At 43.7% G+C, this 24,145-nt stretch overlaps 1 protein-coding gene across 1 annotated transcript in view; it reads right to left on the bottom strand.

The window, feature by feature from the left end:
• ANTXR1 (ANTXR cell adhesion molecule 1) overlaps positions 1 to 24,145 on the bottom strand; it is a 111,292-nt gene that overhangs the window by 30,782 nt on the left and 56,365 nt on the right. Inside the window, exons 13-16 of the mRNA XM_005234225.3 lie at positions 20,630 to 20,725; positions 10,362 to 10,403; positions 2,122 to 2,217; positions 1,461 to 1,628 (exon numbers count right to left, since the gene is read on the bottom strand). Coding sequence (XP_005234282.1) covers positions 1,461 to 1,628; positions 2,122 to 2,217; positions 10,362 to 10,403; positions 20,630 to 20,725 — 402 coding nt within the window. The remainder of the gene's footprint in view (positions 1 to 1,460; positions 1,629 to 2,121; positions 2,218 to 10,361; positions 10,404 to 20,629; positions 20,726 to 24,145) is intronic.

Genomic DNA, 24,145 nt, shown 5'->3' with positions numbered 1-24,145 from the left:
ATATTTGCATTGCAATAACTTGGCTAATAGAATATGTCTGACTAGACTGACTACTACTGGGGAGGAAGAAACCAGGAGAATAAAAGCTCTGTTTTTCAGCAGTGAGGCACCTCCTCATTCCCCAGCATAAAGTGAGCCCTGTAGACCAAAAGGTTTACTACATGTGCTACACACACCCTCTTTGCAGACTACTTGCAAATAAACCGCCTGTAGAGGGTTTTTAAGCCCCTAACCAGCATCTCCAGTCTTCGAAATGAGGTCCAAGCTCCAGTGGTGGAAGGTTGCACTTGGATATGAATTAGGCATTTTCAGTCTTTTCTGAGACTGATAACTACAGGGCTGCTACAAACAGTCCCAGACCAAAAAGAGACAAGAAGGGTTTTAGCATTTCCTGGAAGAGTTAAGCCCGAGAAACAGGAGTGTGGTTGTTTTGGCTTTTTTTTCTTTTTTTCTTTTCATTAGTTATACAGTAGTTAAGCTGTCCTCCTTTCCTGATGGCAGCTTAATTTGCCCTGAATGCAAAAGATTAGCTTTCTGACACTGAAGCTCCCTCATACTGGATGACGCAGCTGATGCCTGTTTTGTGTGGTTTGTTTCTCTTAATCCACGAGAAGCATTCACATGCGCAACGAAGAGTTTTGCTTCAGTGAAGTCTTCAGTGGCTTTGCTTGTTTCTGTGGCAAGTTTTGTGCCTGCCAACCATTTGTATTAGTGGAGGCAAACTGAAGAACAGCTGCCTGCCCTTGGGACAGATGGCAGGGAGGGAGTTTTCCCAGTTCCTTATGGGTGGCTGTTGCGCAGCTATGCATTGCATGTGACCTGATATCAGTGTGAATTTGACCTTCTGCATCTGAGGCACTCTATTTCAGCCAAACACTTCTTGCAGGGCATTCTCTCCTTGTGAGGCAAGCATACTGCCCTGCAGCAAGCCTGGCCCTATGACCCATGCCTGCTGGCAGGCATCCATCTGCCACACTGCAACCCTTGATCTGCTGAGGACAACTCTCCCTCATGACATTTAGCAGCAATTTTCTTCCTATTTTCTCCCCTCTTTCTAAGGAAAAAGGATGCTATTTATTCCCTGCATCTCAGGGAATATGTAGTGTGGACTAAAGGGCCTGACCTTAGAAGTGCAGTCGAGTCTGTAAGCACTTTACAGAAGCTAGCTATGCTACTAGACAAGATCAGGGTCCTATTCTGGTCTAAGAAAGCAATGCAACCCCAAAAAATTGATCAAGCTGGTTGGAAATTCCCATTGCCCCATGTGGCTTCTTTCTACAGCACCTCCCTAGGCACAAGCTCAGGGGGACCCCTGCATGCACAGCTACTTTAGCAGCATCTTGAGATCACAGGTTTGTGGGCTGTTCTACATCATAGCCTTAGATGTGAAAAGATCTCCTGGATATGAGTTCAGATCTCCTGGAAACCTCCTATGCAGCACAAGGCTGGTCTGGACTTACCTTGATTGGAGAGTACCACTTCCGAGGAGAGGAAGGCCTGCGCATGTTGTTCACAAGGTTCCTGGGTTCAGGGAACTCATATTCCTGTTCTGGCATCTTGACCCTGGCATTCTTGGCTTTCTCTAACTTAGCGCCTTCTTCTGTGGAGCCCTTTTCTCCCCAGCGTACCTGAAAAGATGGCACCAGAGCATATTACAATAGTAGCTGCTGCAGAGACTTACATTCCTGCTGTAATAACCAGATCCTTGTCTGTATTTTCCCAGTGTCCAAATCCAAGGTGAAGGACGATGCACAGGCTGTGAAGCTTGTTTCTAGACTAGAGACCAGACTTTGAACTTCTTTGTGATTTATAAGAAATGTGAGTGGGGAAAGTTTCCAGAAAAACCAAAAACGTTTCCTTGTAATTTGTGTGGCAATACTGCTCCTGTATCCCAGGCACGGGCCAGGATCTACTAGAGGAAAAAGATGGTCCCAAACTTCAGAAATCCATGTTTTGCTTTCAAATATTCCTATATAAAAAAGATCTGGGCTCAGATGTACAAAAAAAGCTTAAAGAAGTTTGTGCCTGTCCCCTGCGTTTCCTTCTGGGAAAATTGCAGGACGATATCACAGCTCAGTTCACAAATAAGCTCTTTCGATACCTGAGCTGGTGTCTAATTACCTCCATTCGTTTGATGCCACCAACTCCTCGTCCACCATAATATGAGGCATCTACTGTTGGCCATTTCTTCTTTGGGAGGCCATCGTCATCTTCCTCCTACAAAACAGAAGGGAGGGAGTGCACTGTTAGGAAACACGGCTAGAGATGGAAAGGAATAAACAGTCACAGGCTATGTGGCCCTTTGAGCCTGCTCGAGCCAGCGCAGTCGAGGTTGTGATCTCTCACTGGTTATTTTCCAGAGGATGTACACTCATGAAAAGAAAATGTTTCGTGATATAAACACCACCACCACTTGAAAGGTACAGTCCAGCTCCAGCAAGAACACAATTTTTGCCTTTTTAAAATTTTTTTTTAAAGAAGACTGTCTTTCATCATCTTTAAATTCGGGGAAGTAATTTGTTTCCAAGTTGCAAAATCATTGAAGAAGCAGCCACCAAAATAGCACTCAGCATAGCTTGAAGAGCCGGGGTCTTTCGGCTCCAAGTCTGGTTGATACACCAGCCGTGAGTGACGGAAGGTGGGACTTACCTCTTTGCCACCCCTTCACTCATACCTGTGACTAGGGAGAGAAGAGCTGCTGCTCTGGGGAGTCTTCCCTGACTCGCAGCTCCCCATGCCGGAGGAACCCTCCGGGACCCAGAAAATTCATCGTATTGTAGTTCAGATTTGACAGAATGGGGGAAAAAAACAAGAAAGCAAGTCAAATTTGCTCCTTAAGTGAAGGCAGATTAGGAGCACAGCTGGAAACAATGCCAGCATGAATGCCCAGCACAGAGAGGAGGGTTTTTTGAGATGAGCTGGCCAAGTGTAATAGGATGGAAAAGCCTAACGGAAAAGTTACAAGAATGGAATTAGTTCTTCTAATGAACTTCTGCCTCTGTGAGGGAGGCTGCCCATGGAAGTCCACGTGGCTTCACAGATTTTCAAGGCTTATGCCAGGAGGAAGTCAAGTTCTGTGTGAAAAATGAGACTTTAATCCTATACAAATTTGAATGTGTTCTACCCTTACGTACTGCAGGCAGAAACCCATGGCACAGCGCCATACACAAAGTTAAATGTGTTCAGGACCCTGGCCTTCATGATGAGATTCAGGGACAGCCAAATTAGCAAATCAAGCAAATCTCCTTAAGTTTATTTGAAATGAGTCTACCTAAAGTTCTAGCCAGTGTATTCTATATTCTTTGTTGCACTATGTAACAACTCCACAAATGCTCTGACCTATATAGTGCCTTTCCCTTTAATTTCTACAGTTCAGGCTGTGAACTGGCAAAGCAGAAAAGCAGAGTTGATCAAAAACGTGAAGTATTTCCTGTGAAAAATGTGGAGAGAAATGAAAATGGTCCCTCTTTTTTTCTTTTTTTTCCCCTTTCTTTAATTTTTCACAGGGATTCGGCAAAACTCCAAAACTTAGGAGCTTTCCAAAACTGGAAAAGCCAAAAATACTTTGAATTTGAACTCCCCAGTAGGAAAACTGAAAAAACTGGAGGAAAAAATCCAAGACAAACTATGCTTTTCATGTCAAACAAAAGCATTTCTGTTTTTCAAAATACACATAAATTCAGCTGCAAAATTTGTCCTGATCTAAAGGAAGAGTGAACAATTGAGTCATAAATACAAGGTTCTTCTCCTTCATAGCTGACCTCTTTCTCTTGCTCTCATTCGAGCTGCTGAGGCTCTTTGCTGCAACCTAAGAACTTATATCTCTGCATGAAGTTTTCCATGAGGACTTCTTTAAAAAATTGGAATCAAAGCCATCTAAATATTTTCCTTCAGCAATTCTCTTTCGCTCTCTTCAGTTTAGCACAGACTGGCCTTCTCACAACAGGAAATACCAAGGTTTAGGAAATCTTCCCCACAAGCCCTTAAAAGCCCTGCAAGTCACTTCAATCTAAGATAGGAGCGTTTCTGCCAGAACAACAACAGAAACAGCACACGCACAAAAAGACAACAGCGGACACTTGAAAAACAAAGGAGTCACAAGCTTTCTTCAAGATGAGTCTGTTTACATGTTTTGAAGGGCATGGGAGGTTTTGCAATACAAGCGAAAAACCCAAACCACCAGTGATGTCCTACACACTTGGCAAATATGCTCCCAGCACACGTGAGCAGCTAAAGGAAAGCAACTGGAAACTTGGGGGTCAGGGTAGGGAGACAGCAGGAAAATGAGAAGGAAGAGGTATACAATCCCCATGTCCAGCATGCTAAATCACTGCCTTGTTCAGAAGATCTGAGCCAATAAAACAGGGCCAAATTCTCATGTCCTGGCGCTGTTTGGCCCATATTTTTCTACACTTTGCAATGGGGTTTTTGCCTGAGGAAGGATTGCATACGGAACTTCAGCTCTGACCCAGCAGCAGTATAAAAAACAGCCCCGGAAAATTCAAGAGCATTTAAGGATGCTGGAAACTGACTGTACAGAACTTGGCATCTTTCCACCCCCAAAATCTGCTTTAGATGGAGCTAGAGTTTCTTTTAAAAAATAAGAAGCAGGACAGAGCTACATTTCACAGTTTGAGATCCAGATTCATAACTGCTGGATTTCAGACAACAAAGATCTGTGTTTATCTCAGAGTCCTTGCCAGGCTCTGTATACTTTGACCCTGACCTGAGGGAACCTCATCTGTGGGTAACACAAGGATAATTTAGGCTCCACTAGGGACATCTGAACCACTCAGGGTAAGAATTCATACTAAATTTGGCCAGATAGAAAAAAAGAGTTTGGACAACTTACCCCTCTCCCCACCCTTATAATTATTTTCACAGTTGTCTCTGCAATGCCTGAAACTTGTCAGAATTCAGCATTTATAGAGAGCTCTGCCTGCACAAAGTGCTGTAAGACATGACAGGACAATCATTCCTCTGAGTAAGAGATGTTATCATCTAATTTTACAGCTGAGGAAACATGGAGGTGAATATGCTGTCCTCAAGGCTTCTGGCTCCTTACTGCCTCCTTTTTCTCCGAAGGCTGGACTCATTTCCAAATTGCATGGCCACCTCCCTGATGCAGAGGCATTATTACACTTCGAGGACACCTTGCTCAGTTCTCAAGAAACATTTCCTCTCTGCTGTGGAAGGTTTTGCTTGTTACATTACACTCTGCCAGGCGTCTAAATTGCAAATGCATAAACTCATCGCTTTGGTTTTTCTCGTATCTTTGCCTGTCACTGGCCCAAGCCTGCAAACTATTCTCAGAAAGCACTCACAGCTCACAAGACCATCAAAGAGAAGATGTTCTACTGGTGCTCCACTACGGAGCAGGCTGAAGACAGACCTCAGTTCTCACGAGGTACCAAAAATCCACATACAAACTCATTCTTGACACACAAATGCTTGGAAAACCAGCCTTTGTTGGTCTTATTAATGACAGAAACTCCTAGTTTATCTATGGTACAGATTCTTCAAGATCTTGCCTGAAGTTATATCTCCAAGGGCAAAGCACTGCACGTGCAGAGTTAAGAGAAAACCCCTGCTTTGATGAAGATGAAAGGATACTGAGCTTTTCTCACTCTATAGCTCAGACACTGAGCTACAGGAAGATGACATAAGGTCTCCTAAGGTCAACGGAATTAACACCAGCACTCCCATTGCAACTATGATGCGACTAAACCCAACTTCCACCACCTCTACACTAACTGAGTTTTCTGTGCTGGGCCTACTTTGACATTTCACATGAAATCTGGCTATGAAACTCCACTCCTTCGTGGTGTAATGCGTACGCCTCACCTATTGCCAATAACATCCCAAATCTTTTTCTTGTAAATGCCCGTCTCTTGAAAGGTTACCTTTCTCCTTCTCCCATATCTCTCCAACTGACTGTCAAAGGGAAGTAAAGGGAAAGGAAAAGAGCTGGCATACCACTGTGACCTGGCTTTATTTCAGGAATAATGGAATGCATTTCCTGCCCTGGTGTCTACAAAAAATTCCTGTCAGATCCTTTCTCTGGAGCTTATTTTGCTATCTCCCCAGCAAGGCTTTTCAGGAAGAGAGAGGAAGGAAAACAATTTGGAAAAGATTAATATAAACACCACTAAGTGAGGGTGCAAGCAGCTCCCCAAGCAGATGAATCCCTTTTAGCCATCCTCCAGTCTCATGAATGTTCAGTTGTGGGAGAAAGAGATTAGCTCACAAAGATCAAAGTGGTTCAGGCTGAACAGGTGGTTTCATCTATTGGCTTCACAATAGCTGCCATGCAGTGGGTTAAATTCCTCTTTTTCATGCTGGCCTCCCATGACAGTGATAATTACCTTCAGCATCTCATGACTGTGCTGCTGAATGATCCTTTCTCCCCAGGACTTTGTTGTATGTGTTTGCTTTGGTGTATGTGGGTAAGATGACAACAGACATAAAAATTATCCAGTTACAGGCTGGTTGGTGGCTTGGCTCTGGTGCCATGCTCAGGGTGGCTGTGGAGCTTGGATGATAGAGCAGCACAGAAAAAACGGGGCTGAGTGACGGGGAAAGGACACGCTCTGGTCATCTGGTAGATCTTCTGCCTGGTTTTACCAGACTTCAGGGAAATTTGTGTCCCTGAATCCCTTCTGTGGGAGAAAGCGCTGCTATGACAGAAAATGAAGATCCAGCAGTAGATTTTAACATTGACTGGTCTCTGTTTACAGAGCAAGGAAGCAACAAGAGGAGAGTGTGCCTCTTGGGGATACTTTGGAGGGCTGCAGTTTATACACCCTCTGACCACAGTCAGCTTGTCTTTCTGTGGGACTCACCAGCAGCAGACCCCCAGCATGAGTCAGGTAGTAAACAGGAAAATTGTTGGAAGCTGCAGAGCCCTACAGGTTGGGATTTTTTGATGAAAAAGATGGGTTGCTATAATAAGAACGATAGTCAGCCTCAGGGTAAGCTTCTGGTCTCAGTTGAGTAAGAGTTGTTCCAATAAAGCCAGCCTGAAGGTGATGAGACACATGAATAACAGCAGCTGTGTCCTCCTCCAGCAGGGCTAGAAAAAGCCTTCCTATTCACTGGAGGTAGAAGAATGTGGTTTTGATCCACCATCAATGACTAATCACAGGCCAGAAAGGTGCTCACTGGCTCCTGGAGGCATTCACCTCTTCCGATTGGCATTAACTCAATCTTTCCTGGCTGTAAGTAAAACCATCTGTCCTTCATCTGGGCTTAACCTCCTCTAGCATCCTGCGTTGTCTGAGGAGCACAGCGGTAAGTTGACGACATTTGCAATTTCTGAATGAATTAATTGGAAGTTTCTAGCCAATAATGATTTCCTTCACCAACAGTGAGCATGTCTCCAATATGTCTCAAAAGGCCTTTAAAGTAGAGTTCAATAAAACCTCTGGCGGGTTTGACAGCAATGCTACTTTCCCTTCATTGCTACAGTATAATGCATTCTCCTTGCAGTGCAAAGACATATGGGCCTCAGCTCCCAGATCTGCTGATGCAAGAATTCCTCTTGTCCTTTTTTTTGCCAAGATTTTTGGGAGAAGAAAAAAAAGTCTTACTGTAACTGTAATGCTGCTGCTTAAGGGATTAGCACTCTCCTGCTGGAGATGAGCAGTTGCTAGGTGTTCTGGAAGGGAGAAAGCTATCTGCAACACGTAAGAAAAAATCAACCCCATCCTCTATTTGTTTTGAGCAAAGTGGAAAGTGTGGAGTACCCAGCCTTTTCTGAAAGCATCATACTACTGCCAATCTCATCCTGCGGATCAGGCTCTGTCAGAGTAAATGGGACCAATGCAGTGCATCTTTTCAGAGCTTCTGCTGTTTTTCCACTAGCAAGAAGCTCTTCTGTCTGGGCAAAAATGCATGGTACAAGTCACAGCTTCAAGCCTTACTGCTTTTTGAGCACTGCTCTGATGCTATACAGTCTCTAAAATAGTGTAAACCATATTTTCCTTTTTAAGAAACCTTTGGCTGCTAATTGAAGAAGATGGCTATAGGATAACTGAGTATTGAGCTTAGGGGATGTGCTCTGGTGGAAAAATACATGTGAAATGACACCATCAGATTAGTCCCTGCAATGTTGGAACATGGTTGTAACCAAAGACCCCTGTCCCAGGGTCCCAGAACAGTAAGAATAATAGCCAAAAGACTGTACAGATCTCTTGCATTAACGAGGAAGCAGGTAAATGACAGGTATGAGTTAATGCAATTTTTCACGCACTGTGCTGTGCCCTACTCGGGGTACAACCAAGGTCTGGACAAGTTTGCATTTAAAGTTGTTGTCTACGAGCAGCAAGCCTGAGAGCAAGTTGGTCAACGTTCTGCTTCTCTACTAAAAGAGAGATTTGCCCCATGTTCTCCACAGTACAAGACCAGGTTAGTTTAAAATAAAAAGCCAGCGGCAAATACATTGCTGAAGGAAAGCTGTCAAACAGGCAGATGAATTGAGCACTATCGCATTCAAAGAGCTGCACAGACTGTTCCTCTCTGTCAGAATCAGGGTTGAGGGAAAATATAACACGCCTAGAAATATCTTTGCACCACCTTAATTACACTTAACCTGAGGCAAACAACTGGTCTGCTGCAACTAGTTTGTTTTGCAGCAACTAGTCTGCTTTTGCAGCACTTACCGGTTTGATAAAAGGCTTCCTTATACGTGAAGCGGGCCTTCCCTCTTAGCACAGAGATGTAATTTCCCCTTCCAGTCCTTGGCCAGTGACCCAGCATTCCAGAATGATGTATTTTAATTAATTTCAGCAATTGAATCCCTTGGCTTGGAGGCACGCGTGATGCAGAACAGAGCATGTGCAACTTTAGGTTAATGTTTTCCTTTTAATCCAGTGGAGAGAAGCTAACAAAGCTAGTGGATTTACATACAGCCCAAACAAACGTCTGCTTAGGAAAACAGGCCAGATGAGGCATGGGGGGCACTGGGTCCAAATGCAAGTCTCCTTTGGGGCCAGGAATGTTCAGATTTGGAGTTTTGCTTCAGGCCTGTTTTGAGGGGATGAGTGCCACCATGATGAAGGTTCCAGTACTGTCCCTGGCTCCAGCTGCCCTGAGCTATTTCTCTGTGCTCAGTGCAAGCAGAAGCTAGGTTGGATTCCACCTCCATAGTGTTGCAGAGGACTGAGCTTTAAGGGTGTCTGCCTTGGTGCAGAGCACGCTCACTGGGCCAGACTTCATGGAGAGCACAGAGAGGATCATTTCAGCAAGCTTTTCCACTTGCAAGCTGAAGCAGGCAGTGAATTTGTCTCCAGATGCAAAAAGCAAGACAAACTAACTAACCAAATCACGTGGAGTGTAGATCTAAGTCTGCTCGTACTTGCATAGTTAAGAGGAGCTGATCCAAACCCCAGTGAAGTCAATGGAAAAACTCCCATTGACATCAACACACCCTGAACACAGCTCATTGACTTTTCACTGAAATCCCATGAGCAAAACCGTGAAAGCAAAGAAGAGACTCACTGCTTGCTGAAAGGACAGAAGGACATAGAAAGAGGCAGATAAAAAAAATCTCCGCGTGTTTCTGGGCGGAGTCTGCTAATTAAGTAACGATGACATAGCTTTAAACCATTTGTTGCTAGGTTCATCTAAAAAGCATAAGCAGAATTAAGATGAGGGTTTTAATGTTGTTTTACTATTTTTCTTCATTGAAACTTCCCTGGCTAGTGCAGCTCTTCTGGTGTCAAGAGGATTTCACTGGGATTTTACATCTGCTCAGAAACTGGTCCTTCAGACACACTGCAAAGACCGTGGGCTGCCCTCACTCACAGCAACTGTAGTCCAAGGATTCAACATCGTGAGTTACCGCTCAGCTGCCAAGAGCTGTTATATATGCTAAACCATCAAAATCATTACCGTGCCACTCCAGGAAGGCAGTTAAACATATGTTTAGGTTCCATTAACTTCAAAGTTAAACATATGCTTAAGGGTTATCCTTTTTGTGAATCACAGCCTAACTCTGTAGTGCTGTTCTGACCAAGTGGAAGTATTGTCTGCCTCTGCTGTCCTTTCCTACCTGCTCGGTGTATATATGGTACTGTATATATGTATATACCGTATATATGGATCTACAGCCACTCTTAATTAAACACCGCATCTCCACCTCTGTAGAAAGCAAAGGGAGCAGAGTGAAACACACATGGCAGACATCAGCTGAAAAGCCCCTAGTTTAGCTAAACCACTATTGACTTCAAGGCTACAGAGCTGAGCACAAAAGTTTAAGTGGTCTGTACACTGCCGCGCAGTAGATTCACAACCTCTTGTGAGAAACCTGAACAAAATCTTGTCCTAAACATTGAAGAAACCAGGTAATCAGCATTACTCACCTCGCTGTCTTCTGCAGGAGGTGGGGGGGGCTCTTTGATGATCTAGAAGGATCAAAGAGAAAGAAAATAGTAAGTTCATACTTTGTTCTTTAGCACAATTCAAATGTCACCTGAAAAAACCCAACGAGAGAACAACAGGATATGCTGGTGTGAACATCTCTGAACTCAGTTACGATACTGTGTGATTACAGGGTGGCTACGTGTGCTACTGGTGTCACAGTCACTGAAAGTAGGAGCAGAAACAGGAGGTATCCCAAAGCCCTGCCATATAGAGACTTCCTAATTACACCACCAGACTCATGTTGCTCATTAGGTGACCCCTGCCCTACGTGAGGTGCCAGCAAATTCAAAGTCATATATCCTTGATTCTCCAGCCCGCTAATCCCAGTAGGAGCCACAGTCAGTGCTGGCTCTAAAGCAACAGATAGCAATCATGGTTTCACCTGAAAGACCATGCTAAAGTCAGCCTCTCCTTCTACTGGTCACTGCATTGCATCTGTGTACAAATCCTGCCTCAAATAATTTATAGCCTGAACCAAAAAATGACTGGAAAGCAAAATGAAGGTGAAGTAAAAATGCCCTGGAGACATTGCAAAGCAGTAATAAACCCCCAGCCTCTGTCTCCCACGCCCGTACTTCATTCCAGAAGGCTGTGCCACCTCATTGCTCTCATGAAAAATGCTTTTCACATTATCAGGCTAAAATAGTTCATTCTCATAAGCTTTAAAAAATATATAAAAACATATATATATACATTTGAGGCTCTCCTAGGGTTTCTAATAAAGCAAGCAGGGTGAGGTTTTATACCAGTCCAGGATATTCTCCATAGAAACAATTTAGGTTTATGTGGGCGTGAGGCTATTATTTCATGCAAAAAGTTTGCATCTAGGGCTCGGCAGGCAGTTGGCTATTATCACAGCCCTCCACTCCAAAAGCAACAGAGAGCTTTCCAAAGGGAAAGGAGTTGCATACAGGCACGTCAAATATCTCTCCCTTACACGAGACGCACCCCAGCACACAGCCATTGCAGTCAACAGATTGAATCCAAACAGTCATGTCAATGTGATTGCCCCAAGGATGGATTTTCTCCAGTAGTTTTAAATCCATCTGGACAAGGCAGCTCTTTCTTTCCACACCAGGCCATGAGTCAGATGCTGCCAGGGTGCTGAGCGCCCGTGGAGATAGCACTGAGTGTCCTCAGCTCCTCTCAGGACCGGGTATTAGGTGTTGACGTTGCCTAGGCATGGGGTGCAGATGTGTAGGCCTAAAAATTACCCTTAAAAAAAATAAAATCACAGTCCCAAACAATCGCAGCTTGGCTACTTAAACGCAGAAAGAGAAAATGACAATCACATTAAAGGCCCTGAAGATATAAATATTTACAACAATTCCTCTCACTCGTGTTTTTCCTTCTCTGATGAGCTCACTGTTTTTATTTTCCTCTGCAAACCCAGAGTCATGCAATGTGGCCATTAATGAGGAGCATGTGCCTCTGGCTAGGGAGATGGGGGCTGGATCGGGTCCTTTGTTTGTATCTCAGCCCAGAGAGACGATGGCTGTAGAGCTCTGTCACTACCTGTTCCTGGGCAGCAGGGCTTTTTGTGGTGGCCTGCAGTGCCCCCGGGGACCCCTGCCAAAGAATCTTTGTGCTTAAGGAATTGACACTGAATCTTTGTTTATAAACACAGTTGCAGAAAGCTCATGTGGAAGCACGAATTGACACTTGAGGAGCGCGGTAGGTGCACCTGCTGCCCTGCTCACATCATCGCTCATCCCGACAGAGCAGAACTGCGGGTCAGACCGTGGCTGTAAAGCCACTGACCACATCAGGAAGACAGAGGAGGGGTGATGCGCCAGAGGAGCGCAGGCTGGCTAGCAAGAGCTGGCGAGCGTCTGATACCACATCCATCTGTGCCTACCCTGCGGTTCCGAGCCTGTGCTTGCAGCTCTGGGGGATGCCAGCCCTTGCCCCAGTGGAAAGCAAATGACAAAAAGTGGCTGGAATGTTGTCTGCATCAGAGTCCTGCTCAGTGGAAAAGAAACGATGGGAACCGGCATGGTGCTGCTCCTTGGCTTAAGACAGAGACAGCATGATCTCTTCTGTGTCTCCTGACACAATAAATACTGACACAGCATGTACAGTGCACCAAAATACACAGAAGACTTTTCTAGCCACATTTTCAGGTATGTTTTGGCCAGCGTGAGGAGTGGCACTTGTCAACAGACCTCCTTTTGAACCAAACTCCTTAATCCAAACCCATTGGACGCTGAGAAATTTCAGATATCTGATCCAAAATATACCTACTGGAAGTGGCCCCATTCCCTCCGGGGGAATTCCCTGTGCTGGTGGAACATCATGGGTTTCAGTGGAGTTTCTCTCATTTGCATTGGCATGAAACACCATGATAATCTGTCCAAAATATTTGGTCCAGCTAAGCATTCAAACACAACTTCTCAGCCAGTATCACTAGAAACTCTTGAGATTACAGACTTGGAAATGAAGAGATGGCTGTGTTTTTCATACATTTGCATTCCTTCTCATAACATATGCATACACGTGCATGCAAACTAATTGATTTCTATAAACAGATCAAGGTTTTTTTCTATCACAGTCCAAGAGGGGAAAAAAAATAAAGATTCTTTCAATTTTTAAAGTGCAGAGCAACTGAACACCCCATAATTTGGCAACACAGATTGGTTAGTTTGGACAAGTCCACAGATGGGTAGAGTTTAGTCGTCTTTGCCTGTGAGCCTGTATGAGCTTTCAAAACCCAAGCTTTATGAAAAAATGTATTTTCTGTCTCACTGTCCCGGTCTGGAAAGGTTTTTGGTCTACAAACAGTACAAATCTTTTCCTTCTCCCTTTTGGAGACTTAGAGCTGTTATATGCAGGAGACCCTTACTCTGGGGTACTGCAGGCAGTGAAGCAAATGGGACCGTTGCACCATCTCACACAAGTGAGCAAGGCAAGCGCCACATGGGAATAACAAGGTCCCAGAGCCAAAAGGCGGTGCCTTACACCTGCTCATTTTGCACACATAGAAACAATTACTCAAGTGCAAGCAAGAAAATGCCATTACAGGGAACCCAGTGAGCATACAGCCCACACTGGCCATCACGTTTTGTTCTGGGCTGCACCTCTCGCCTTCCCTCTGCCTCGCCAGATGACACACATGGACCTGCCGAACGCGATCAGCTGGGAGCATGCCTGGCCAAGCAAAATGCTTAGGCTAGTTTAGCTTGGCAAGGCTCAAGTGTTTGTTCATGTGTGCTGCAATTGTTTTGATAACCCCAAGCCATTTCTGTGATTGCTGCTGCAACTGCATCTCCTGTCCCTGTGTTTGAAAGAAGAAAAATATGATTGTTCAGCAACTATATTTGCTTGCTAGGTGAGGAATACCTGAGGGTTCCTACACCATCATCGTGTTATAAAAACCTTACAATGTGGTCTTTTGTTTTCAAGTAGTAAAGGCCTGAGGGATGAAGAGGTGGCCATGGCTTTTTCTTGGCAGGGGAAGGAACTTTGAGAGTAGTTGTCAGCACTGCTACACACTTAGCTGTGAAATTCAGGACAGTAAAGTAATGCTTTGCCTTTCTATCACCTTTCATCACAGATCTCAACATGCATGTGATTGACACAAGTCTGTTAGCTGACCCACCCTGATGTCACAGTTGCATGGAGAAACAGCATCAGCTGTTTCTGATGAATAACCCAGTGTAAAAACAGAGGAATGCTATTGGTGACCTCCTAGAAGTTTAAAAGCATTGGAAAGGCTTGGTTTTCTGTTGCCCTGAAAGTTCTGTAGCCATTCAGGCATAAGAAAGCACACGTTGAATCCAAATTTTGCCTATTCCAGGAATGTGTCTAGCATGTTTTCCATCTCGGGAGACCAGAAAACTCCACCAGTTTACAGTGTCCAGCAAGCACATGCTCAGTAACTGTCCCTGGAGTTTTATATGATAAATAGGGACAATGTGTTTCTTGTCAGTGAAGTTTATCTGCTTTAAGATGGAACAGATCATCATTTAAAATTAAGGCTACACAAGAAAACAGTACAAAATAAGAAATAAAGGATTTTGCCTCTAATTAGGACTAAAATCTGAGAAGGTAGCATGAAGTTAACTGAGCATTTTTTTTGTCCTTACTTATCTTCACTCTTCTGGAAAATACAGAATGTGGGTTTTGCTACCCTAATAACCAGAGGGTTTTTTTCATAGCATTAACTATGACCGATCTGACACTCCCCCCCGCCCTTACATATTTATAGTTCTGACCTCCTCTAAGTCCTGTGACAGAGTTTCATAGTTTAGTTATGAGCTGGGTAAAGGAACATTTCGTTTTTATTTGTTTCATATCTGCCATGGCTTTTAAGTACCCACCAAATCCTTGCAGATTTGGTCTACACTTCAAAGTTTCTACTACAAGCAGGAGCATGTCTCTATTTCTTCATCTGCCATACAATACATTCTTCATCCTAGACATACCAGTAAGAGGTAAATGAAATCCAGTGGGAAAGGTAACTCATATTTTTAAGTTAACTTCTCTTGCCAGCCTGGAAGCAGATCCAGGAATCTCAATTTTAACTCATTCAAACTAGAAGACAAGGCTGTTTCACACCTAAGACTTCAAACTGACCTGTGCAAACCACATTCAATACAGATCGTAGTACATGTCAACGTCATCCACTTATGAAAGACATGACATCATGGAGGGGAAAGAAAAGCTCTCCATTTAATTAACCCTGGCACGGTTCGCAACTGAATGGGGCTGGCATGCAGCTCTCCAGGGAATGCATGAGAAAACACTGCATCTGCAAAGGTCATTCCTTTTTCTCGGCTATTCCACTTACCCAGATAAACAAGGCCAGAATCAGTGGGGTGTGCTCCAAGTCTGACCCACTTCCTTTGAAAGACTATATAAATGAAATTGATTTTCTGGACTAAAGGAAAACATCTTAGCTACTTTCAGCTATATGCAGAAGCCCTTGCTCTCACTCACTGATTGCTAGTGGATTTTCTGGTGAAGTAAGACTACGTCCTAAAGGTCTCTTTCTCCTTAGCTGGGCTGAGCCAACTTTCTTTAGAAGAGATGAGAGGCGGCCAGGGAAAAAGCAAAAGAACTCGTCATTTTTACTGAGTTAATTAGTTCCCATGCAAGACTAGGGCAAAGAACAACAGTGCCTCCTTTGCCTTAAGTATCTGTTGTGGTCTGGAGCAAAGGGTGCTGAACCTGGTCAAGATTAATGTAATTGGCTTTTGGGTCTAGCCTTAAGGGAATGCATAGCAAGTAAAATGGTTTAGGAATCTGAAATCTAGGCACTCATCTAAAGGAAAATGGCTACCTTCCTAACTTTCAGAAGGCAAAGCTCTGCACTTTCCAAAAACAGAACTCCCTGAAGACATTCCAGTTCGGACACCTCAGAACTGATGGACGCTTTGGAGAATTTGGCTTTAACCTTTTGGTAACGACACGTCACAGTAGCAGGTCAAAGCACCCCAGTTCAGTGCCTGGCACACACACAGTTCTGCTAGCCCGCTGCTCCACTGTGCTGCTGTAGAGCTGATGCTGTTAGCCCAGGCAAAATGCCTCTGCTATGCCGTTTCCAGGATCCATGCTAGGCTGTTTAAAGATGGCCAGTTATAGAGCACTATATGCATATCTAAACCATTCTGACCTGACTGACAGGAGGCTAAGAGGAGCAGTGAACTGCTGTGGGTACTCCGGATGCTTAATAACACCATCTTTTTATCCTCCTGCTGACCTTTGTGCACAGCAATGGCAAAGTCAGCTTCTGTTATTTACACTACTTTAAACCTACAGTAACATTGCTACCTCCAAATGTTTGGGTTGACTGTGCTGTAAACAAAGACGCCCGTTTGCGGCAGCGTGCATGAATTCAGACCTTCTATGTCACACACCACATTAAGCTCCAATAAACTCAGTGGAACTACCACATTACGCTGGGTAAGCGCTTGTCTCAATAGCTCAGATCTGAACTGAGGGCAAGGACGGTGGGGTCCGCAAGCAATTTCTGCCTGCACATCTGTGTCTTTCTTCCTTGGTTTGTCTCGGTAATGTTTCAGATGATTCATGATCCTGTGTTCCATTCTCCCAAAATCATCACAACTGCAGAAAAACTGTGCCTTATGTGCACATGGGAGCGGGTGGGAATCAGAATACGTGGGCCCTTGTAAGTAATCTCCATCAAGCCAACGTATACCATGTAATTTTATGACTCCAGAAGGTTGCTATAGAGTCTATGCATTTCCTCCCCTCCTCTTCCTCCAGTTTAGCCTTGATTTTCATGTGGTTTTAATATATATTTTCTGTATTTTCTCCATCCAGCTCTTTGTTTCCAAAACTTCTGGTCAGCTGCAGCACAAATAGAGCCAAACAAATTGCTGGGTTCTTCCATGCTTCCTTCCAGAAAACAGCTTTAAAGTTAAAACTGGTGTTAAATCCTTAAATACCAACACCTCATTTATATGCCAGCCACACCTCTGTATTTAAAAAAGCTGCAGTATAAAAATGAGCAAGATGGTGGGTATATTCTAAGTGGGCATTTAACACAGACCAGCTTCTCATGCCCTCCCCACTCAGGCCACGCTGTATTGATGCATAAGGGAGGCAAAGTGACTCATAAAGCTGTAAGGAGATGTGATGTACGAGCATGTGGGGAAATGCTTTGAGTCTCAGCCGCACCACAGAGATATTTCCACTCATACCCTCCACATTTTACCCCTTGCTAAGATTCAGTCCTAGCTAAGGTTTGGCTCAAGGCTTGGGGCAGGCTGGTTGGAGCCACCACTTCAGCTCCGTGGGGGACACTTGCTTAGTGTGGTGCTGCATATTGGCACAGGGAAACTGCCCCAGCACAGACAAGCCTTCCAACTATCGTATTGATTATGCCTTCACTATACATCCACAATGCTTTAATCAGCTCCATTTTCAAGCCGATCTAACAACATGCCTGTGAAATCCTCCTTAAGACAGTTTTGGAGGCTTGTTATCTACTTGGCTTACATCTACATTAAAATCTACTTGGTTTACATCAACATTAAACCTAAGCCTTGTGTTGGCCTCCTACCCAGAACAATTTCACCCTTGGGCACCTAAAGAGCCTCTTGCACACACAGTTACTATGATCACTCAGACTCCTTCAGGTTATACTGTGTTCAGGAAAGAGGAGGAACGGGAAGACAACAGCAAGATGCCCACTAACATCAACAAGGCCAGGATCTGGCATGTGCTGTTTTGCAGATATTCTCTGCTTAGGAAAAGCGGGGCCGTCCTATTACAGCTGTCTTTGTATTTGCCATCATTCTTCTAACGTGCACAGTGCTGGGGATGTCCACTTAACAGAATTATCTTTCTTTGGTTTCTGCTGTTTTTGAATAAACATCCTTGAAACCTTTTGAAAGGTTAGGGACTGGCTCCCATGCTTTTGTAATATCCCCCCACAGATATCAAGGGAAATTTTGCCTGTGTTGGTGTCAGGCACAGCAAAGACCTTATTATTGTTCTGATCCACTAAGCAACAATTGCATCTACTGTAAACTGAGTGGTAAATTCCAGACTTCATCCCAGAATACTTCTGAGACCAATAAACTTGGATACGTTTGGAAACAGCATTTCTTTATGAGTTCATGCCAAGGAGATACTGGGTTCCAGATAAATCTCCAGAGTAAGTCTATTGACTTCAGTCCATTTACTCCAGGGATGAAGCTGGCTTGGTGTCTTTCCTGAAGAATTGCTGGATAATAATGATTCCTATTTAATTAAAAAGCATGCCAAGAGGAATTTCAGTGTTTAGAAATGTGCTTGTCACTCAGAAACAAATTTATACTTGGTCAGAAAGAGTTGTGTTGGTTTTGTTTTGTTGTGTTGTTTTTCTTTTTTTTGTCCCCTGGACACATACACAATTATCTCTGAAACATCCCTGGGCTTGAATCCACAGCAGTGTCTCTGGGTCTGCGGTTTGATTATTAGAGGTTATTGCTTGCCTGCCTCTCTTGCCTGTTGTGCAAGCCAGTTCCTCTGCCCTTAACTCACTCTGTGCTTTGGACAACACTGCACTCCTTAATGTGCCATTACCAAACTAGTAAATAAGCACTGCTATGCTCTCTTTCTCCCTACCCTAAGTCCTACAGGCTGAGTATTCCTCTGTGAATTTATCTATAATTTTACAGAATCTTTGGGTAAGCAATACACAGTCAGGTATCTTAGCTGCTAATGTACTGCCAAACATAATGGACTGCCATCCCAGAGAGCTGGAAGAGATTTCATACAGGCTCTTGAACTAAAACCTCTCCAGCAAGTAAAGGAATGTGTTTGACTTACATTTGGAAAGTATCAGTGAGATAGTCCCCACTTGAAGACCTTGCTAAGAGGGAATGTGGGAGGTAAAGGAGGAGAGATTAGCTACAACTAACTTTTAAGTACAGAATTTAAGACTGGAAAATATTAACCTTTGAAAGTTTCATGTGGACAAGCGATTCCCTATCTCTGCTGCACCCATCTTGCTTATGGGGACTGTATTTCCCACACTTCAAGAACATTGTTATATGACCACTATCCTCATATCATCCCACTGCAGCAGACCCATACTACCCTCACAATATTCCCTTTACTCCATGCCCTGCTGCTTTTATTTATGCCTTTTTCCTATCAGCTTCATCTTTCTCCTGTAACAGAACCTTAAAATGGCAGCATCACTTAGAGCTTTTCCTCTCCAACACCTCAATTCTCCACCAAACCCCAGTGTAAACATCTGTACAGGGCATATCTCCATTGACTTCTATGCAGATGCGCCAACAAAGAAGTTAGCCCAGCTTCTCTGGGAATGTGCCATCTAGTTAAGACAAATAACTGCTCCAAGCAACCTACCACCCTGCTAATCCTCTGGCCATTTTTAGAACTGATTTTTATTGTTCTGAAAAGTCCAAATAAATATTCTTTCCCTTCTGGTTTTCATCTCAGGACAGAGGTGCCAAACTACTGTGAAAAGAAGCATTTTACCCCCTAGCATTTCCAGCCAGAAACAGAAATAGACAACTAAGATTTTCCCTGCAACACTTCCCTACTTGTTCTGGACAGAGAAATGTATCTCCAGACAAAGACTCATCCTCAAATGTGACTGCTCCTGCAGTTTGTGGCTTCAGAACTCTCAGCACCGGATCATAGGTTTGGTACAGCAAGATGCAAATTTGCAGCACTGGGTAAGTGATTTAAAATTGGGAATAATGATGGTGACACAGAAACTAGAGCCAGTTTGGGCAGTTTTGAAAGAAACATCTGAAACATTACATGCAGACAATCACAAAAAACAGACTCCAATTCTGCTGACATTTATACATCCCTAATTCTTGTTCTATATTTGCAGCATGAACAAGACCCAAAGCAAAAGCAGAGCTTCACTGTTCACAAGCTTCGTTGTACGTTCCGCAATAATGAGCCTTTGCCCTGATCTTTACTGGGAAAGGCAGACCTAGGAGATGACCAGCAGAGACATACAGGGCTATGACAGATCCTTGCAGACAAACACCAGGGTTGCGTGTGAGAGAAAAGCTTGTCTCAAGTCCTGTGATTGCCTTCTTGCCTCCCTTGACCTCTTCCTTCTCCTCTGTTTTCTCCTGATTTCTGTCTGCCTTTTTTAATTATTAACTCTGTGACTGTGCTTTTTAACTGCAAAGAACATTTTGTGAAAAGCGTGGCAGAAAGATAATGCTCAGTGAAGCATAGTTGTGCTTCATCTGAAACTGTCATTTGGATATTTCAAAGAGCTTTTCAGAAATTGCGAGCCAGGAAGAAAAGTTAATCTTGCAAAAATTTGCACACTTACAAATCTCTTTTCCTTGTACCTGAGGCAGAACAAGGGCTTCAGCCTGGGTTCATCCTTCTACAGGAGCCCTCCAGCACTGAGATACTGACACGGGTTAGAAAATCCAGAAAAGCCATTCCTTCCTAAAAAGGCATGGCAACTAATATGTTTCTGCAAACCTTTTCCATTTTGTGATCAATAAATAAGACTAAAAGGCTCCTGACAAGGTCTGTACATTAGCAACATTGCTATTTCATGGGTATAATCCAAAGGTCAGGCAGATGAAATAGAAGCGCAGAACAGTGCCAGCAATGGAAGAAATGCTGTCTTGTTCAATGACCAGTCCTACGCTCTTTCTTACTGGAAAACTTTGCCTCCTTCCCACTCATTTCATACATTCAGTCAACACTGAATTGCTGTTTTGTGCTAATGATTTCTGTCACTTACCACTGTGCAGCAAAGAGGCCAGAACCACCAGAGAAGAACCAACGCCAGCAGGAGGAAGAGGATCAACAAAGCGATAGCCAGGATGGTCCCATCTGACTGGAAAAGAAACACAGAGAATGTAAGCATCACTAATACAAAACTCCCCGTTTCACAGTACCAGTCTGTGCATCCTGCTGCCAGGCAAGCACATGTGCTAAAGGCCATTGCCATACTCCATTTATTTGTCAGACAAAATGCAGTTTTCCTCCCTCCTCATCCATCCAAATGTGGCACCTGCTCCTGCCACCTTGTTGCAAAGAGGCTGAGACCTCCAGTTCACTTCCTAGAGAGTTATAGGTTTTGTCTCAATTTTCTGAGCCTCACAATTACGCAAACCACTTATTTCGCTTCAGATCCAAATTAATGTAATATTCCTCAGAGTACTGTAAAGACTGGAAAAAAAGACCTAAAAAAGAGCTCACAACACAGTTTCATTGCAGTTTAAGCACTCCCCTTCCTTTGCAACTCTTTTCCCCTCTTGCACTATAAACTTGAACACAATGTTAGCATTAAAGTTTGCTCCAAAAAGAAAACTTGAAGCAATATCTCCATGGACCCATGACTCGGGTCATCCTGCTCTTCTTAGCAGTGCTGAGTCAGGGTAGTTCTGCCATGAGCTTTTCAAGGAGATTTGGACGCACACACACCCCCCACCACAACAATCTGCAGTCAGAAGCCATTGACTCTAGAAGATCCTTTCCTCTCTAACTGGGTACTTCCCCCATTTAAAAATGCATTTGCAATTCTCTGATATTGATTAACAATGCGAAGTGCTGCACAAGCCAGCTCAATACAGCAATCAAAACCGAATGTGCATTATTTCTTGCTGTTTAGATTTAACCCACACCAGATGTTCTTGGCTTCCTGAGGCATGCCAGCTTCCCTATACCGCTCCCCCGCAACGTCATCCTGTTCCGAGATAAGCAAGCAGGCAGTCCTGACTTAAGCCAGTTTGAGATGTTCTTGATCTAAGAGCTGGACATTTAACACCCCCCCCCCCCACCCCACCCCCATCCAAGTGTCAAGATCACAATGCCAGATTAAGGACACATTCAAGAGCAGACTGACCCGTAGGATGGGAAAATTGGGTGCCTGCTTAAATCATTGTAATCCAATGGCCAGATGATCTCCCATCATACCATAATGGGAAGAATAATGGAAAAAAAAAAAGTCAGGTTGAGAGCCGTTTCCAAACTCTCTTCTGGTGTTGAAGGGATTTCTGGAGAACTTGGATCAAGACAACCTGATCTTCAACACTTGGAAACAACAGAGGGGTAGTCCCCACAGGAGAAGAATACACCAAAGGCACATCTGGAAATGGAACTTGGACCCCAACACAAAATAAAAGCTCATTTGAAAAGACAAAGCTGGACGCTTGATGCTGTTCCCCTAGACAGACAGCATAGTGTCATATCCATCATCTGCAAAATGGAACCTGCTGACATTCAACACTCTAGAAAACGTGATCCTGACTTTTTGCTGCCATGAAATTACAGAAGAAATAAGGCTTTTTATGTCTAACTGTTGTCTGCCCCTTTTTCCCCTATACTGAAACAAAAATTTTGTCATGAAGAATATCCTAAAATCAATTTGCAAAAATACAAACCAAATTAAAGTGGCCTTTTAGCTGTTTTCTTCAAACAGAATTCATCTTTACACACACACACCCCCCAACAATCTGTAAAGAGCAATTACGTTACCCCAACACATCTGTTTCTCTGCAAGGCTGCTGATGTGGCCAGCTGGTATTCTGTGTATCACAGCAGCGAAAAGTCAGAGGACATAGAAGGGTTTGATTTACCAAATCTTACATTTCTCACTCAGGTAATGCCTCTTGCTAAAGCAAGCCTTGCCAGGCAAGTCTGCTGGAACAAGCCCTCTTCAGATATCAAAACCAGAACACTTCACCCCCTACCCCTCTCCCCACCCCCCCAAAGAAATAATTCCTCGTTGGATTCATTCCTTTTCTTGTATTTGAACAAACATAAAAATATTCCAGACAAATATGAACTGGATTTTCTGGGTTCAGCCATAGCTACAAAGTGTCACACTGAGAGCCTTAAGCAGGAACGGCAAATCCTACCCTCATCTCCTCTGACTGGGCTGTCACCGCTGCAAATGGGGCTTTGAGGAAACCCTTGCAAGTCAGATCAGGATAAAGCATATATACACAATAAATCCTACTATAATGATCCAAAGCAGCTTGAACTCTGCTTTTGGTTTGTTTTATCTTTATTTTGTCAGCTTCTGCTAGAATTTAGCTATCATTCTGTGTAACAGCTATGGTTTTATACAGCTAGAACAATGCTTAGTTAGATACTGCCGCTTATCCAAGCTGAATAATAACCAAGCAGGAAAATACACCTGCTAAAATAGTTTGCAAAAGTTCCACTCACATTTTGAATGTCATTCTCCCAGTCATAGCTGGTTAAAAAGGGCTGAAGCATTTGAAATGCCTCGTTTTCATTCCGTTATTTTTTTAATCAAAATTTGGAAGAACTATACAAATGCTCATGGAAACAGTGAACCATGGAACAATTCAATGAGCTGTGTTTAACGCTTACTGAACAAATGCTGTCAATTCAGACCAAGAAAACAACTTTCATTTTAAAGACCAAAAAAGAAGAATTTTAACACTGAACTCGTGAATTTTCCATTTAAAATATCTATAGAGACAAAGTGTGGCTAGCCGTGCACAGTTATCTGAAATCAGTGCTATTTTCCCACAGGGATTCATCCTGACTGCTTACACCAAGGTAAAACCGTGGTGCTTGTGGTCACAGTGAGATCAACAGCCTACAACTCCATCACACCTGAACGGCTGAGAAAAGCCAGGCAGCTAAGGTACTTGCCAGAGCCTCTGCCAAACGCCAAGTGTAAAACATCGGCAACTTATTCTTGACAGCTGTTGGAAGACCTAGGCAATGCCTGGAGTCATTTTGAAACGCCTTGCTATCTATCTAGAAACAGTAACGTATAAAAGAGCGGGCTCTTTATGTGACCTTTCAAGGTGCTACACATCTGACATGCTAAAACTCTACCATGTAGATTTCAAAACAGATCGGCTGGTAGAGAACGCAAGGCAGCTGGGCCTTGAAGCCTCCTTTTCCCTGCCAGAGACCAACACGGTCAAGAAAACGCTACAGGTATCACCGGCAGTTAAAGAACAATGGAAAACAACCTCTGAAAGACATTATAAAATATAAAGATATCAATAAGCCTGAAGCAGAACATATTAGAGGCATTTCCTCATACATAGCTATATGTGTGTGCAAGGGGGGTGTGTGTGTATGTACATACATGTGCTTTCACTCAGCAGTTACTTGGAACTGTTACGGACTGTGAGAAGCCAGACTGACTGAGGGGATCCTTCTGCGATGAGGCAGCAACCTGGCCCACCTCCTGGACCACAGATACTTCCAGAGAGAAGAGGGAAGGGATGGCAAAATCTCATCCAGTAAACAGCAGCGGCTATTT

This window comes from Falco peregrinus, chromosome 17, assembly GCF_023634155.1.
Source record: "Falco peregrinus isolate bFalPer1 chromosome 17, bFalPer1.pri, whole genome shotgun sequence".
Classification (NCBI taxonomy): domain Eukaryota; kingdom Metazoa; phylum Chordata; class Aves; order Falconiformes; family Falconidae; genus Falco; species Falco peregrinus.
This window is presented reverse-complemented; position numbering and strand designations above follow the sequence as displayed.